Source organism: Microcebus murinus, chromosome X, assembly GCF_040939455.1.
Source record: "Microcebus murinus isolate Inina chromosome X, M.murinus_Inina_mat1.0, whole genome shotgun sequence".
Taxonomy (NCBI): Eukaryota; Metazoa; Chordata; class Mammalia; order Primates; family Cheirogaleidae; genus Microcebus; species Microcebus murinus.
Window position 1 is genome coordinate 32,412,478 of NC_134136.1, and position 16,822 is coordinate 32,429,299.

The following is a 16,822-nucleotide window of genomic DNA, read 5'->3' on the forward strand; positions in this document are numbered from 1 at the left end:
GGGGAAATGTGGACAGGGCCACGGGCAGCTAGGAGAGAGCGGTGGGGCTGGGGCAGGTTTGGAAGGGCTCTGGGAGACAACATGTAGGCTTTTGCCCCTGACCCCCTGTCAGGGCTACGGCTTCCATGGCTTCTCACGCTCGCGCTGCCACATCCCACACCAAATAGACTCAAGGATCAGCTGGAGGCTTCTAAGACCTTTTCGTTTTATTCCCACCCCCAATCCACATTTCCAGATGTCTCTGCAGCAAAGTGAAATTCCAGGCAAGGCTTAGGGAAAAAAGAAAGAAAATGAAACAATTGGCAGTGAAAGGCAGAGAGAGAAGATGGAGCCCTTAGAGAAGGGAGTATCCCCAAGGAGGTGGGGATAAGGGGAGGGGAAAGGGAGGAGGAGAGGAGGAGGAAAGCGGGCCTGTCCCTTTAAGGGGGTTGGCTGTCAATCAGAAAGCCCTTTTCAGTGCAGGAGAAGAGGACAAAGATACTCAGAGAGAAAAAGTAAAGGACCGAAGAAGGAGACTGGAGAGACCAGGATCCTTCCAGCTGAACAAAGTCAGCCGCAAAGCAGACTAGCCAGCCGGCTACAATTGGAGTCAGAGTCCCAAAGACATGGGTGAGTTTCAAAAACTTTACCATGGAAGATTCAAGCAGGCACAGGAATTCATGAGACTATTTCCAACTTTGGGGGTTCGGGGTTTCCAACCATTTAAATGAGTTGTGTTTTGGCACTTGTTTTCTTTTTTAATTCCTTAGCATCCAATTAGATTAACTCCTTCTCTGCTGTGCTGAGCATGATGCTTTATTGCCAAAGAATTCTAGCAGCACCTGGAGAGTCCCACAGATTTTTGGAGAGAGTACCCAGCAGGATGGATGTGGTCATGTGTCCTCCTAACCCCTCACTTCCCTCTACCTTCTCTTTTCCCTTGGTTCCAAGGCCCTGGTAATGGCCATATCAGCTGGCACCCTGGTCCTGCTGGAAGCAACTGAGTGTTGACTATTCCTCAGATGTACAAAATAGCTGCTCGCTTGATACAAACTTTGGACCCTGTTTGGCATCTGTAGGAAGTTGGGGAATCAGGCAAGCTGGACTTAGGCTTGACCATGGCTGAGGGGGCCATTCTCAGGTTCAGGAAATTTAAAGAAAGTCCTCAGTGGCTTTACCATGGGAAACAGATACAGGCAGTGGTGTGCATGTATGTGTGTGTGTGTGGACACACGCACACGCACGCACTTGCACATGGGCAACCATTTTTAGCAAATATCACAGACTTAGCCTTCCTGAGGGCATGGCTCGGACTCTGAATCTCTGCTATGACAAGGAGGCTGCTGGGACCTTAGGGCACTTGCTGAGTTGGTTGAGTGCTTCTCTAGGTCCCTTGAACAAAGAGAGAAGCTATGAGTTTCCAGTACCTGGTAGTGTCTACTCAGAGTAAGGTGTGCAGAGCGCGAGGGTCCGCGTCCATACAGGCTGCCTCAGAGTCATGTAGACGTTGCTGACATTTGGCAAAACAAGAGTAGCAACTTGAATGCATCCTAAATGAAATGAGACTCAATTGCCCCATGTATTTCTCATCAAGTGTAGTACCAACTAGACTCCAATGACACTCATGGTGGTATGTTTTCAATTATATTGATCTGGTTCAGCCTTTAGGTTGTTTTGTCATGGAACACTGGGAAAGCTCTTTGAAGCATATATTCACATAGGATAGTCAGGAGGGCAGAGCACTGGAGTCAGAACAATCAGGTTCGAGACTCCAATCAGGTTCGAATCCCAGATTGGCTGCTTATGAACTGCATGACCTTGGGCAGGTCACCGTGACTCGTCATTTCATCATCTGGAAAATTGGGATAGCAACAACTGCTTTGTCTACTTTCAGGATTGTGAGAATCAAGTAATAACGATGTAGAAGTCCTTTGAAAGTGGGCAAGATCTATAACAACTGTAAATCATGACCATACTGATTATTATACGATAATATGTGTGCAGGCTAACTTTTACTTTTTCCAGGGTGGCTGGGTTCTCTTTGTGTGCATTTTGTGTGCTTGGGTAACAATCACTTGACCAAGTAAGTGTGGTCAGGTGAAAGGTGAATGTCAGAGAAAGTGAACTCTTGCCCTGGATAACGTCAGGAGCCCTATCTAATGTTAGGGCACCTGATCAAGTATCAGGTAGGCTGTGCATCAGAAACAGAAAGGGAGTAATTTTACTTCCTTCCTCGGGAATATTACTTCCTCAGGGCTTGAAATCCCCGAGGAAAGGCAGGAACAAATAAGGTGTCCACAGGAACAGTTTTCTGTTACAGAGGCTGGATGATTTCCCCCAAAGGAAGATTGGCACAGATAAGCGCACCTTAGAGGATGGGTATTGGGTCCCAACTCCCAGCCCTGGTCAATACTTGGGCCAGGTACACATGATAGAGTAGCCCCTGAGTTTTCCGTTATTCAATAACAGAGTACCTCAATTACTTTGAATTATAGACCATCTCTAACCAGGTACCGTTACTACTTCTGATGTGGAGTGTGTTGCTGTTTAACAATTGCAGCAGACAAATTATGTCATGGAATCTGGGATTGGAAGGAGCTTTAAGAAGTTGTCTGAGCCAACCTTCAATGCAGGATTCATTTCTACAACAGCCAATTAAATGTTCATACAGCCTCTGCTTAATCACCTCCAGGAACAGGAAGCTTACTCCCTCGACCATATAGAATCCCTTAGGATTGGAAGCAAAGAGAAATGCTGAATTCAATAGCATCTGCACAAAAAATGTATGCAGGGAAATGATAGCTCATTAAACTCTGTCTCGATTTGGAAGGGGAATGTTCCAAATGAGTCTTTGGGATAATAACAGAGCCAAAAAGGAACCAAAGAGCAGTAGCTGATTATTCTCGGTATAATGGCTCAGTAACACAATGCCATTACTGAACATCAAAACATTGGCTTCTGCAAGCCTGTTGTCGTCTGAGAACAGTGGCTGTTACCCTGGTAACCAGACTGTGATGCTTCCCTCCAAACGTGGCTGTTTGCCGAGCAGTGTAGCTTTGGCTGGCTCAGAGAAAGTGGGTGTAGCCTAGGCAAAAAGTGTGGCAGCAGAGCAGGGGTCGAGTTTTACAAAATGCCTTAAGACTAACCGAATCTCATCAAGATGGCTGGAATGCCACAAGAATGCCAGGAGCTAAAAAGAAACCAGATCCAAACTAGCACGTTCACTCACTCTTCCTAGAGACACTGACTAAAATTATCAAGGGCAGCCTTCCCCACCCCACTGCTCACCTTGGCCTCTGCAGAGCCAGAGCTCTTGGAGAGCCGGGGAGATTGAAAGGCCTGCCCCGCTTTGGGGGGCTTTTGTCCTGGTTCTAAGCTAGGAAAGCCAGACATTTACTCAACGGCCTGACAACTAGAACTGTTCTCTCAGAGCTGTCTGAGTGGTAAAAGGCTCAACCCTGGGAGGCGGCCAGGAGGGGAAATAAAGTCTCCAAACCCATTAAGGTAACCCCAGTGGCATCTTTTTCCATCATTGCCTTTTTGTGTATCATCTTGAAGCCTTGAAAGCCATCCCTCAGGTACCGCTCTTTAACTTGAAAGAAAGCAATGGTAGAAATGCCCTCCCTGCCCACAGCACTTCAGGTCTAGAGAAGAGCAAGTGAGGGCAGTGACATCATCAGGAAGGGTCATACCAGCCATGGTAGGTGGACAGAGTAGCTTCCCCTTTCTTTCCTGCTCTCCGGACCTACCCAGTGCCAAACTTACATCCAAAGCAAGTGCTAATAGATTAGTAGTACTAATAGATCCAAAGCAAGTATTAATCTATCAGCAAGTACTGATAGATTAATCCCTCTTGGCTATTACATAATAGTCCCATGGGTCATCTCTCAGCTCTGTACTGGCCTCTGAGCTATCTGCCAGACAGGGCTCTGGAAAACAGTCAGTGACATCCCAAGGAAGAGGATAAGGTTCCTCAGATCAGCTTCAACCTGCAACCAAGGAGAGACGAGAAATTGGTGGGAGACCGACCTGAGGAACAAGGTATGGTTACTGTTGTCTCTAGTGCTGGTTACTTCTCTTTCGTCTTCCCATAAGTGGGCAAGGTGGAGACAATGTGCCAGGGATAGGTTTTAACAATCAAGCTCCTACCTCAAACAATGCCACCTCCCAGTGTTTGCACAGAGATTGGCATGTATACATCCCTCTTTCTGTATGTATGTTTGTGTGTCCGAAGAGGAGTGGGAAGTACAGGAAATAAGGTGGTCCAGATGCTATTTCCATGGTAATAATGATACCTGTCCAAAGAGGAGGCTGAGATTCCTTTTTTTTTTAACCTTACCTACATGACTTGACTATCCAGCAGGTGTGGATTCCTAGGCCCTGGGGACTGCAGGGCCCCTTTCTAGCACTTGAATGTAGCACTTGCTGATATCATGAAGGAAAGATAAGATTATAAGCAGGGCATTGTCTGACCAGGGTAAGGCCAGAAGCAAAAGTCTTTGTCTCTGGCACCTCCAGATGTTTTACTCCTAGAACCCACCCACTCATCCCCATCCATCCCTAGTACCAGTCACGGCTGCTCTAGCATCTTGGCCTTGTCAACTGCTATGGGCCTTGATCAAGGAGGCCTCTGTTCATGGGGTGAGGTTAAGGGGTGGGTTCTGGGAGGAGGGTAAGACTGTAGCGCAGATTAGAGACTTAGGGAGATGGGGCCAGTTTCTCACTCAATGAGCCTGCCTGTTGTTTAGCTCTATTGTATAGGGTTCTTCTATCTCTCCCTTTGTCAGCTGGATTCAAGGGACAGGCTGGGAATTGTGTAGGGTACAATTGGTCTCTTTCTACCATTCCTTTCCATGAAAGCCCTTCCTTTCCTCCCTTTGATGAGTTCCCAGATTCACACTGAATTTCCATCATGGAGCCGGTCCTTGAGGCATGCCCAGGGCATGGGAAAGGAGGGAGGGCTTGGGAGCTCTTGGTGTGTGCTTAAAGAGCCAGCATCAGGATCAAACCAGTCCCTTGATGGGCCCGGATTGGTATCAGAGCCACCTTGGTCCTGTTGATGTCTGTCAGGCCCCTGTGAAAAGCATTGGTGAGAAGGCTTGTAGTTCTTCAGGTTGATTAGACTAGTTTTGGGAGTTTGCAGATAAATGTAGCCAACCCTGAACTCATCTTTCCCCTTTGCTGATATTTTGTCCACAGGACTTGGTCATACCCATTTTAACACTTGATTATAGGTAGCTTTGGTTTTTAATTCACAGACATAACTTTGTTCTCTCCAACAAGATAGCAAGTTCTCTGAAGAAAGGGATTGGGCCTTATAATTCCCCTCTGTTTCTTCTTGTGTCTATGTCACTGCTCATGTGCTTAATGCTTATGCGGAATTCACATAAACAGAAATGAAAGGAAAATACCCAAGAGGGTCATTATTTTTCTCTATGATCTCTCATCAAAGTCAGCCAGCTTCATCCTATTGAGTTGCACTGAGTAATATGATCACTGCATAGTTCTTTTATGCCACCTCTTCCATGGCACAGCTTGGAGATGTGAGAATGTCTCTTGAGAGAGCCAAGGAACTTCTCCTCCAGAATCACCCCCTCAGCCTTCCTGAATCAACCCCACATCCTTTTAACCATGAGGGGTTCGGAAATGGAGAGCCTGCAGGCTTCAGGCTATTGTTCACATATACCCAAGGACATTTCTTGGACTGTGAAAAATCAAAGCAAACCCAGTGGACCTTTTTTGGAATGCTTTGATTGTCACCTACTTTGATGAAAAGACAATTTCTTGCATGTTCTGAATTTTTCTCAGTTAAAATCCCAGATCTGATTTTTGCTTGGACAGACTAACTGAAATTCTTCAATTCTGCTGAACTTAAATGCCCTCAGAGCAAACATTTCATCTCAATTATCAAGAGATGGACAACTGATGCTTATGCTGATATTGTTGAACTGTATATAGCTCAATACTGATAGATTTATCCAAGGCCATTTATTTCAGACTCCACATTAGAGACTCATTAAAGGCTATGTCTTTCTTGTCCTTTGCTTTGAGCAGCAGTGGAGCAGCAAAGGGGATGCTAAGTTATCTGAGCTCTAAGAAAATAGAGGAAAAATGGATGTGGAAAGAAAGTATTAGCTGGTGATTCAGAGCTGCTCCCAAAGTTTATCCCTTTATCACCCAGTAAGAACATGACCGATGACACTCTCAGGTTATTTGGATGATGAGGGAAGGATCAGATCCACACAAGAAGATTTTCCCCCTCATCTTTACAACCCTGGAGGGGGCATCAGCTAAAGTGTGGAGTGGAATTCTCTGTTTGGCTAGCAAGAGTTCAAGTTCTTCCATCCCTGATCACACCTGCACAACCACTTAGCCCTTCTCAGATGAAAAAGCTGGGGTCAATGAGTAGGCCCAGGACGGCCACTTGCTAGGGTGGATGACTCTCCTTACCCTGAGCTAAACAAACAGTCCTGCCATTGTTCCCAGGGTCTGACCCCCTCCCCACCCCCAGGCCTGCAGGCCCTTGCAGAATACCAATGAGGCTCCTGAGATCTTAGGGAAGAACAAGGCTTCTTTGTCCAGAGGAGCTATGGAGGGCTCTGTCCAAGCCCTGACCCTGTACTGGGGAGAGAGGGAACGGTGGGGTCACTGACCTTCCTCTCCCCACCCCAACCCCAGGCTTCAGAGACCTTCTTTAGTAGAACAGTCTAAGAGTTTGGGGGTGGGGAGGAGTTGGATAGGCAGAGAGGGAAAATGGCAGTACTGTTTACTTCCAAGCTCTTTTTCTTGACTTACAGGATGAATCTAGTATCTTAACCTACTGAGAAAGAGGAAGATCAATTTCTGGAATGTTTCCTGAGAACAATGATCAATTTCAGCAGTTGTGTTTTTCTCTCTGGTATACACGAGTGTATGTGCACATTCTCACACACTGACACACAACCACCCCCACCCCCTATGGGCGGGCTCTGAGGAGGCACTCTTCCCAAGCATTCTCGCAAAGTTCATACTAAGTAAACTCAGCCTCCACTTGGAGCAGCACAACTACAAGTTGATTGCTTCTTATAGAGGCTAAGTTTCCTGGCAGCAGCACTTCAGTTCTTGGAAAAGGAAAGGAACTGAGTTCAGTTGCAAAACTTAGCTACTTACTTGGCTTGGCTTGGGCGTCCAAGTCTCATTTCTGGTGTGACATATGAGGATCTTTGAAGAAGAGGCTCTTTGAAGGGTGGAGAAGGGCTGTCATTTTAGGGGATAATAGGTAATAGGACTCACTCCTTTTGTAGCTCTGAGAACAAAGACAAATGCCTCTACCTTAACCTTCCCATGATAGAGATAATTTGGTTTTTCAGAATCTATTCACATTGATGCAATACATCTGTGCAAATCACCAGGTGTTTAAGTACTTAGAGATAAAAAGAAACTGTGCTAAAATTAAGGGGGCCGGGCAAAGGACTCCCCTTTCCCCTGATGCCCTGGTATAGACAAGTGAGCTTGGCTTAGAGAAATGCTTGAATGTAAAAATCCAAACCAAAGAAATTAGTGCAATTTATTTTCATTCTACAAGGAATCACAACATGCTTATTCAAAAATAGCAGCTTCCCAGAACATTTGCTGATTAGTTGTGTGTGTATACTATATGAAGAGATACATAAAATCAGTTAGTGTGTCTGTATATATAAATATGTGTGTGTGTGTGTGTGTGTATATATATACTCATAGATATGAATTAAGAATTTTTGTCTGAAGAACTTATCATTTTCATTTCTTTCATCTTTTAGGGATCTGGCGAAGAGGCCAGAGGGAGCTATCTTTTTCCCATCTAGTCAGTCGTCTACTTGGCATTTGCTAAGTTTCACTCCATATGGCACCTTAGAGCATGAGACTAGTACTTGGGGCACAACTGTTTTCAGAGCCTATGACTTCTTTTGCGCCTTTCCTGTTTCTCAGCAACACTGGCATGCGGCCTGGGATATCAGATCTGGGCATCTTGGGGATTCTTAGCACTTTAGGACACCTGTGTTCCCAGGCCCTCGTGTGTTTTCCCAGTGCCAGAAAGGCATTTCATGCTTTGCTGACTTTGTATGAGGTCTGTTTGTAGTTGTATTGACAGAATCTTAGTGTAGGACTGAAGATGGGGACACTGGCCAAGCTGCAGAATAGGGGGACAAAACAGCCGTGCAAAGTGCCCCAAAATCATTAAGCCTGCATTTTTATTATTGTGAGTAAAAGTAATCCTCTTATTATCATTTCTTGTCCTATGCCAGTTCCCTCCTTCTCTTTGGACTGTTCCCCACATATCTAGACTAGGAAGAATTGCACACTCCTTGCAACAAATACACACAATGTTCAGGGATAGCCAGGAGCTTGCAATTCCCAACATTTTTTGCACCTGGACTGCTCTTCAGGCTCAAATTCTGTCTGACAATTCCAACATCTCCAGCCTGCACTTATCCCTTCCTGAAACTCCAAGTGCGTTTACCCTCTGTAACTACTTACTTGGCTGCCTGGAATTGTTAGTTGAAAATATTATTAGGTCTACCTAGCTAATTCTTCTTCAGGAAACCAAGCACTCCCAAATGGCAGAGTCTATGTCTTTTCTGTGTTTCTATCCCATATAACACCCAGCACGATACTGAGCATAGAGTAAGTATGTATTTATTCCACAAATAGCTGATGAATGATTAAAACAATCATGCAAACAAACAGACCAGAACAATAAGGAAGGAGGGACTGATTGAATAATCTCTCTGGCTTGCTTATTTGAATTACTCAATTATTATTATTATTTTTTTAAATACCATAAAATCTGAGAATTCAAAGTAAGGATTTATTTTAAAACACAGAACAAAGTAAGGATTCTGGGTCAATCTCACATTCCCCAAACTGAAACCTGTAGCCTCTCCTGCTTTGGGACTCCGGGGTGCCCACCCTCTCTGTGCCTGTGAGCGCAGGGGCTGGCTGGTCTGGCAGAGAGGTCTGCGTGGCGTGAGCTACCGACTATATGTGCCTGACTGTTTCCCCTCCTTCTTCCCCAGGCTTGCTAGAGTGCTGTGCAAGATGTCTGGTAGGGGCCCCCTTTGCTTCCCTGGTGGCCACTGGATTGTGTTTCTTTGGGGTGGCACTGTTTTGTGGCTGTGGACATGAAGCCCTCACTGGCACAGAAAAGCTAATTGAGACGTATTTCTCCAAAAACTTCCAGGACTATGAATATCTCATCAATGTGTAAGTACCTGCCCTCCCACCCAGACCTCTCTCTTTTTCCCTCTCTCCATCCTGGAGATACAGAACTCAGCAGCACCTTAGTGACTAGCAAGGCACTGGGGAGGAGCCAGACAGGATTTCTTTTGTGTGTGTGTTTTGAGACAGAGTCTCACTCTGTTGCCCAGGCTACAGCGCCACCATGCCCAGCTAATTTTTTTTCTGTATATTTTTAGTTGGCCAACTAATTTCTTTCTATTTTTTAGTAGAGACAGGGTCTCGCTCTTGCTCAGGCTGGTTTCGAACTCCTGACCTCGACCCTCCTCGGCCTCCCAGAGTGCTAGGATTACAGGCGTGAGCCACCACACCAGACAGGATTTCTGAGTCTGCCCTCTGTGTGCAGATTCTGCCTCTACCACATCTGAAGCCCTAAAATGAGGGGAAAGTGCCAGATTTAGAAAGGAGGGGCCTGCCAGCTCCCTCCCACCCCTCCTTGTTCTCTCACACATGTTCTGACCTCTGCTAGGTGTGGTCAATATTGCTGGAGTTGGGGCCTCCACAGGGGTAGGAACAGAGAACCCTGTGGGGGAGGGGGGTGCGCACAAAGACTGGGCAGAGTGGGGTCGCTGCTCTTGGTTTGACACGCTGCTCTAGTCTGCTCGGGTTTAGTATTAATACTAAACCTCTCCTGTTCCTAGAACAAGTTAGGCTCCTGTTCCTTCACCCCTCTTCCTTGTGTCTAGCTCCCCTCTCCTGTGAGCTGGCATCTCCAAAGGGTCAGGCCAGGAGAGTAGGGCCCTGGTTCTCCGAGTGCAGGGTAAGCAAGAGGTGGGGAGAGGAGCATATGCTCACGGCCACATGCGCTCTGCCTTCATTTACTTCAGTAAAGACAAGGTAAAAGCGTGCAGGGGGAGCCTAGTGATTCTTCTAAAGAATCCCTAACCCTGCTAAAGTCCCTGTTGTGGTGTGTACCTCACTTATATGCAGGAAAAGAGCTGAGTCCCCAATTAATATGATTCTGTGGTCTCTTTTGTCTATCTGCTAATGCAGGATCCATGCCTTCCAGTATGTCATCTATGGAACTGCCTCTTTCTTCTTCCTTTATGGGGCCCTCCTGCTGGCTGAGGGCTTCTACACCACCGGTGCAGTCAGGCAGATCTTTGGCGACTACAAGACCACCATCTGCGGCAAGGGCCTGAGCGCAACGGTAACAGGGGGCCAGAAGGGGAGGGGTTCCAGAGGCCAACATCAAGCTCATTCTTTGGAGCGGGTGTGTCATTGTTTGGGAAAATGGCTAGGACATCCCGACAAGGTGATCATCCTCAGGATTTTGTGGCAATAACAAGGGGTGGGGACAATGGGGCGTGAGTCTGTGGCCTCATCCCCACGCAAGGCTGGGTCCTCTCTAGGGGCCTGGCTTTTGAGTGAGGAAGCGATGGCTACAGCCAAACGAGAAGGTCGGGAAGAACGTGGTGCCCAGCCGGCTTAGCCTCGCCTTTCAAAGGTTCCCTAGACAATTTCATCTCAAAATGAAAAGCATGACTTTTATGGGATGCTTCGTACAATCAGACCATTTCTAAGCCATCTGTTGGTATCCCTTTGCTCCCTTCCTAGCAGGGACCACAAGAGTGGATCTGACCGCCCAAGACTAAAATGCTGCTCTTAGGATTGAGACTTAGGCACCTGACCTGAGAGCGAGGGTGGATCTTAGAAATTAAATAATTGGCTCCAAGGTGGAATTCATGATATTCCAAGATCTCACACTGTTGGAGGTCCCAGGGGGAATTAGTGTAGATCTGCGGATTTTATGTTTTATCTTTGTCTGAGGGCTATCCATACTTCTGATAAGGCACACATTGGTTTTCAGTCCCTAGAATTAAAGATCCTTTGGGGTCCGAACATGTGTAGGTTGTGGCAATGTCTTTTTGTGGCCAGCAGTTAGCTTAGAAAGGTTTTTATATCTGAAATTTCAATCTCCTATTGGCTTTGTTCAATGACTAGGGAACAAAAAAGTTCCTGTGATAAGGAACATTTTCTAAGCTCAGCCTAAGGCACAAAATGGCACGACTTTCTTTCAAGATCTGTTTTGATTTCTTTACACCTTATCTGCCCCCAAAACCTCCTGAAGCCTCTCTAACCCAGGGATCCTCCTCACTCCTACCCCCACCCATTCCCCCCACCCTCCTGTCACACTTGGGGCCAATTCTTTAGTAGATACTGCCAATGGCATTTGGCAGAGGTGCCCTGCTCACTAATTTCATTTGGGGGAGAGCCCTGGAATCTGGTTTCATTGTGTGGCACATGCCACTCCAGGGTCTCCCAGTTTGTGTTTCAATGTCTTCAGGCTAACGCTGATCTCTAACCGCCCCATGTCAATCATTTTAGTTTGTGGGCATCACCTATGCCCTGACCGTTGTGTGGCTCCTGGTGTTTGCCTGCTCTGCCGTGCCTGTGTACATTTACTTCAACACCTGGACCACCTGCCAGTCTATCGCCTTCCCCAGCAAGACCTCTGCCAGTATAGGCAGTCTCTGTGCTGATGCCAGGATGTATGGTGAGTTAGGGCATGGGTGCTTTGGCTTTCCTACCCACCATGGGAGCACTATATATTTGGCTCTTTTCTTAGGGTAGGGAGGGTGGTAATTATGGGAAAAATACAAGATGATGAACACCTGGCTCTCAGTTTGTTAATCCCTCCCCACTGAGACCAGAGAAGTTTCTTCCCTGGGAAGGGGATTCGGAAGTGGTGGGAGTTTTCTTGGCCGTTCACACTGCTCTGCTCTAATTGACAGCTGTTCCCAACCCCAAAGCAGCACATTTCAATAACAAAAACAAGATTTCACAACTGTTCAATACCAGCAGTACTTTTTTTTGTAAATCTTTAGAAAACAGGATCCTGATTGCTGGTGGAATCCAACTTTATAGTCAGGATGATTAGAGATGAAAGAAGGGCCCTGAGGGAAAGTCTCTGGCCCCATAACTCCATGAAGTTTACCTTGGTTGATTTTTGTGTCTTACTTAGGTGTGCTCCCATGGAATGCTTTCCCTGGCAAGGTTTGTGGCTCCAACCTTCTGTCTATCTGCAAAACAGCCGAGGTGAGTGGACTATTTGGGTTAGTTTACAATGAAATGGCTAATACCATACAAATTTCTATCCATGGCCTTCAATTTTAAGGACTTAATTTTCTCTTTGCTGGATTTTGAATTAACAGATTGCCTTCTACAAAATATTGGCTGAGCATGCCTGAGCCAATGAGCATAGATGGTAAAATACCTATTTTCCCAAGGGCTGCGTAGAAAGACTTCCATTCTTAAACTTCCCTCCTTAATGGTATTTTAGGTAAAGGTAGAGCCTAGTGGCAAAATCCCCCAAATGAAAATTTTCATTCTTTATTTAAAAACCTCATCAAGAGAATGGGCTGTGCACAGGGACATTATACGTTTTAAAAAACACTTTAAGTTTCTCAATCTCTAATGAGAGGTAAAATAAATATATTCAAAAAAGGAAATCACTGGATTGAGAAAGGATATCATGCACAAATGAGACAGCGGAATAAAAGTAAATTCTGGGAAGGAAAGTAGTAAGTTATTTCTTTGAAAGCAAAGTGTTGACTTTACATTTTGGGCCTCTGGGCACAACTCTAGGGAACCAGTTGATTATTTGGGAGTACTATACATTTTTATGAGTTTTCTTTGTTCTGGGTGCTATGGTGCCTGATACTATCATGTACATTGAAGACTGGGAGGTCTACACTAAGGGAGGTGAAAATTTAGAGATGCAAAATTAACATACAAGAAAGACATCAACACACACATCTAGAAAGTCGAATTTACAATTTACAGTGGAGCATATTTTTGCTGTTGCAAGAAACAGTTCTCTCTCTCTTGCATTTTCCTGCAGTTCCAAATGACTTTCCACCTGTTTATTGCTGCATTTGTGGGGGCTGCGGCTACACTGGTTTCCCTGGTGAGTTGTCTTTGAATGATCTAAGTAAATAAATGGGCCCAGGATAGCTTGGGTACAGCTATGCTAAAAAGCAAGAAGACAGGCCAGGCGTGGTGGCTCATGTTTGTAATCCTAGAACTCTGGGAGGCCAAGGCAGGAGGATCGCTTGAAGTCAGGAGTTCGAGACCAGCCTGAGCAAGAGTGAGACCCCCATCTCTACTTAAAAATAGAAAAAAAATTAGTGGGGCAACTAAAAAAAATAGAAAAATTAGCTGCGTGTGGTAGCATGCAACTGTGCCCCAGCTAATTGGGAGCCTGAGGCAGGAGGATCACTTGAGCCCAGGAGTTTGAGGTTGCTGTGAGCTAAGCTGACACCACGGCACTCTAGCCCAGGCAACAGAGCAAGACTCTGTCTCAATAAATAAATAAATAAATAAGGCAAGAAGATATAGACCTTAGTTTATCCTCTATCTTTAACATTTAAATGCGGGAGAGAAGATGCTGGAAAGAGACAGAAAAGTGTAGAAGCCGTGTGCTTCTACTTTGGATTAGCAGGGCAGAAAAACTTCAAAAATTAGACAGGAACAAGAAAAGTGGTGTGAGGAAAGAGGAGGCCAAAGATTCATAGTCATGAATGATAATATTTAGCATTTTCAGAGCACATAATATTGCCAAGTGGTTTGCAGCCATAAATTACAGTTAGTTCTCAATACATCCTCGTCAGGTCAGTGACAAAACACTGAAACATCACTAAACATGATTTGCTATAGCCTGGAATTCTGTATACTGTAAATATGAATCCATCTTGGATACTTTCCAATGGATTTAGTTAATCTTGTGGAAATATTGGAAGGACCTCCTGACATTATTAGAATTGTTATGACTATGATACAATTCTGTGTCGCAGGTCTTGCTGATAGTGTTACAGTGTGGTATCAGTGTAGTGTGCTCATTGTGCAGATTAGAAACCTAAGGCACTGAAGGGTGAAGTGATTTATCTGAAGTCACTGAGTATGATTTATCTGAAGTCACTGAGTAAGCCGTGATCAGACAAAGATGAGCTCACATCCAGGAACTCCTGGTTCCTATTGCTGAGCCTTTCAAACAGAGTCAAGTAATTTCTCACCTTTAAAATAAATTGATGCGTTAAGCAGGGGAGGGCTATGCTGTTTGGTGTGGCTGTGTGTCTACAGCAAGCACCTTGTGACTCCCAGTCTCTTAGACATGTGGATGTGGCAGAGCCCATGTATCTATCGTTCACTTCCCTGAGGCAAACTCTGCTTTTGCAGAGCAGGGGGTTTTCCTTTATTTAGTTATGATTTTATTTCTGCCCTTCCTCATTCCCAAAGGGACTGAAGGAGGGAGCACTTCTTTTTCTACTCTCACTCATGTTCTGTCTTCTGTTCCCTACAGCTCACCTTCATGATTGCTGCCACTTACAACTTTGCCGTCCTTAAACTCATGGGCCGAGGCACCAAGTTCTGATCCCCTGTAGAAATCCCCCTTTCTCTAATAGTGAGGCTCTAACCACACGGCCTACAATGCTGCGTCTCCCATCTTAACTCTGCCTTTGCCACTGACTGGCCCTCTTCTTACTTGACGAGTGTAACAAGAAAGGAGAGTCTTGCAGTGATTAAGGTCTCTCTGTGGACTCTCCCCTCTTACGCACCTCTTTTAGTCATTTTGCTTCACAGCTGGTTCCTGCTAGAAATGGGAAATGCCTAAGAAGGTGACTCCCCAACTGCAAGTCACGAAGGAATGGAGGCTATAATTCAATTTTCAAGCATCTCCTGAGGACCAGGAAGTGTTTTCTTCTCAAAGGGCACTTCCATTGATGGAAACAGAGTGGAAAGAAAGATGCTCAGGTAGAGAGAAGGAATGTCCTTGGTTCCCTTTCCATCGATAGGGGCCAATTATATTCTCCTTGGTGTACAAAACAGAGAACTCACTCCTGTCTCCCAATTACCACTGAAGGTAGAAGAAAAAAAGGATGCCAGCAAAATGATAAAAGCATTTGCCCATATCTGCCTCTTGCAGCTGGGAGAAGGGGGTCAAAGCAAGGATCTTTCACCTAGAAAGAGAGCACTGACCCCGGTGGCAATGGACTATTTAAGCCCTAACTCAGCCAACCTTACTTATAGCATAAGGGAGCGTAGTGTCTGTGTAGACAAAGGGGGCATCTGGCCTTACACCTCGTTACGGAAGAGAAACAGGGTGTTGTCAGCATCTTCTCACTCCCTTCTCCTTTATAACAGCTACCATGACAACCCTGTGGTTTCCAAGGAGCTGAGAATAGAAGAAAACTAGCTTAGTGAAAAAAAAACTAGTCTAAGGAGAAGCAGTTGCTGGTAGCTAAGGGTGTAACCTGAAATGGCCCTCTGGTAGACACAGGATAGATAACTCTTTGGATAGCATGTCTTTTTTCTGTTAATTAGTTGTGTACTCTGGCCTCTGTCATATCTTCACAATGGTGCTCTTTTCATGGGGTATTATCCATACAGTCATAGTAGGTGATTTGAAGATCTTGATTTGTTTCAGAATGATGCACATTTCACATATTCCAATTTGCTTATCACTTGTTTTGGGGTCGTATCAGAAAGGTCTGGAGAATGATTCTTTGATTATGATTCTTCCAAAAAGGAAAATTGGACATTCATCATCACAAATGATATTAAAAATTGGCTAATGAGAGGATCTATTGGGATTTTGTACAAGTATTCTGCCCTTTGCAGAAACAGATTTGGTGAATTTGAACCTCAATTTGAGTAACCTGTTTAGTTGTTCTTTCTAGCTAATGGGAGATGATGATTTTACTTAGCAATGTTATCTTGGCATGTTAAGAGTTAGGTTTAACATAAAGGTTATTTTCTCCTGATATAGATCACATAACTGAATGCACCAATCGTCAGCTATTCAGTTGGTAAGCTTCCAGGGAAAAAGACAGGCAAAAAGAGATTTCAGTCTTTTCCTGTTTGGGGGCTAACTTTGGGTTAAAAAAAAAGTCTGATTGGTTTTTATTGAAGGAAAGATTTTTACTGTAGCTCTTTTGTTGTAAAGAGTTGTGTTGTTCTTTTTCCCCAAAAGTGGTTTCAGCAATGTTTAAGGAGATGTAAGATCGTTACAAAAAGACACTTCATACTTGTTTTCAGACCAGTGTAGGAGATAAGCTTCCAGGCTGCATAGAGGAAGGAGAGGGAACATGTTCTGTAAGAAACCAATCAAGATCAAGGAAAGTGAAGTAATCCTTACCTTGTGTTTTGTTTTGATTTAATAACATAACAAATAACCAACCCTTCCCTGAAAAACCTCACATGTATACATACACACATATACACACACCAAGAGAGTTAATCAACTGAAAGTGTTTCTTCCATTTCTGATATAGAATTTCAATTTTAACACCCATAAAGGATAAACTTTTAGAAACTTATCTTACAAAATGTATTTTATAAAATTAAAGAAAATAAAATTAAGAATGTTCTCAATCAAACGTTGTGTCCTTTGAGTGAATTTTTCTATCTGATCTCACAATAGAAACTTAATAATTGGACCTTGTTCAGGGAGTTCATTTATTTTGAAGATCATCCAGATCATTCTCACAACACTTCTCTGAAATAAATAGTTGATGGCTAGATCACTTCTATTTTTATAGCTGGAGACACTGAAAAATAGAGGCAAAGTAATCTATCCAAAGAAACC

The 16,822-nt window shown here is 44.6% G+C and overlaps 1 protein-coding gene across 2 annotated transcripts; it reads left to right on the forward strand.

The window, feature by feature from the left end:
• Positions 1-434: 434 nt before the first annotated feature.
• Positions 435-16,613, forward strand: PLP1 (proteolipid protein 1). Of its 2 annotated transcripts, none has more exons than XM_012787897.2 (7): positions 435-609; positions 9,015-9,201; positions 10,228-10,489; positions 11,563-11,731; positions 12,200-12,273; positions 13,079-13,144; positions 14,537-16,613. In XM_012787897.2, exons 1-7 carry the CDS (start codon positions 606-608, stop codon positions 14,606-14,608), a joined length of 834 nt encoding a protein of 277 aa, XP_012643351.1. In that variant the 5' UTR covers positions 435-605; the 3' UTR covers positions 14,609-16,613. The 2 variants fall into 2 exon arrangements, with proteins under 2 accessions (XP_012643351.1, XP_012643352.1); XM_012787898.2 differs by having other exon boundaries at positions 10,228-10,384.
• Positions 16,614-16,822: the final 209 nt, after the last annotated feature.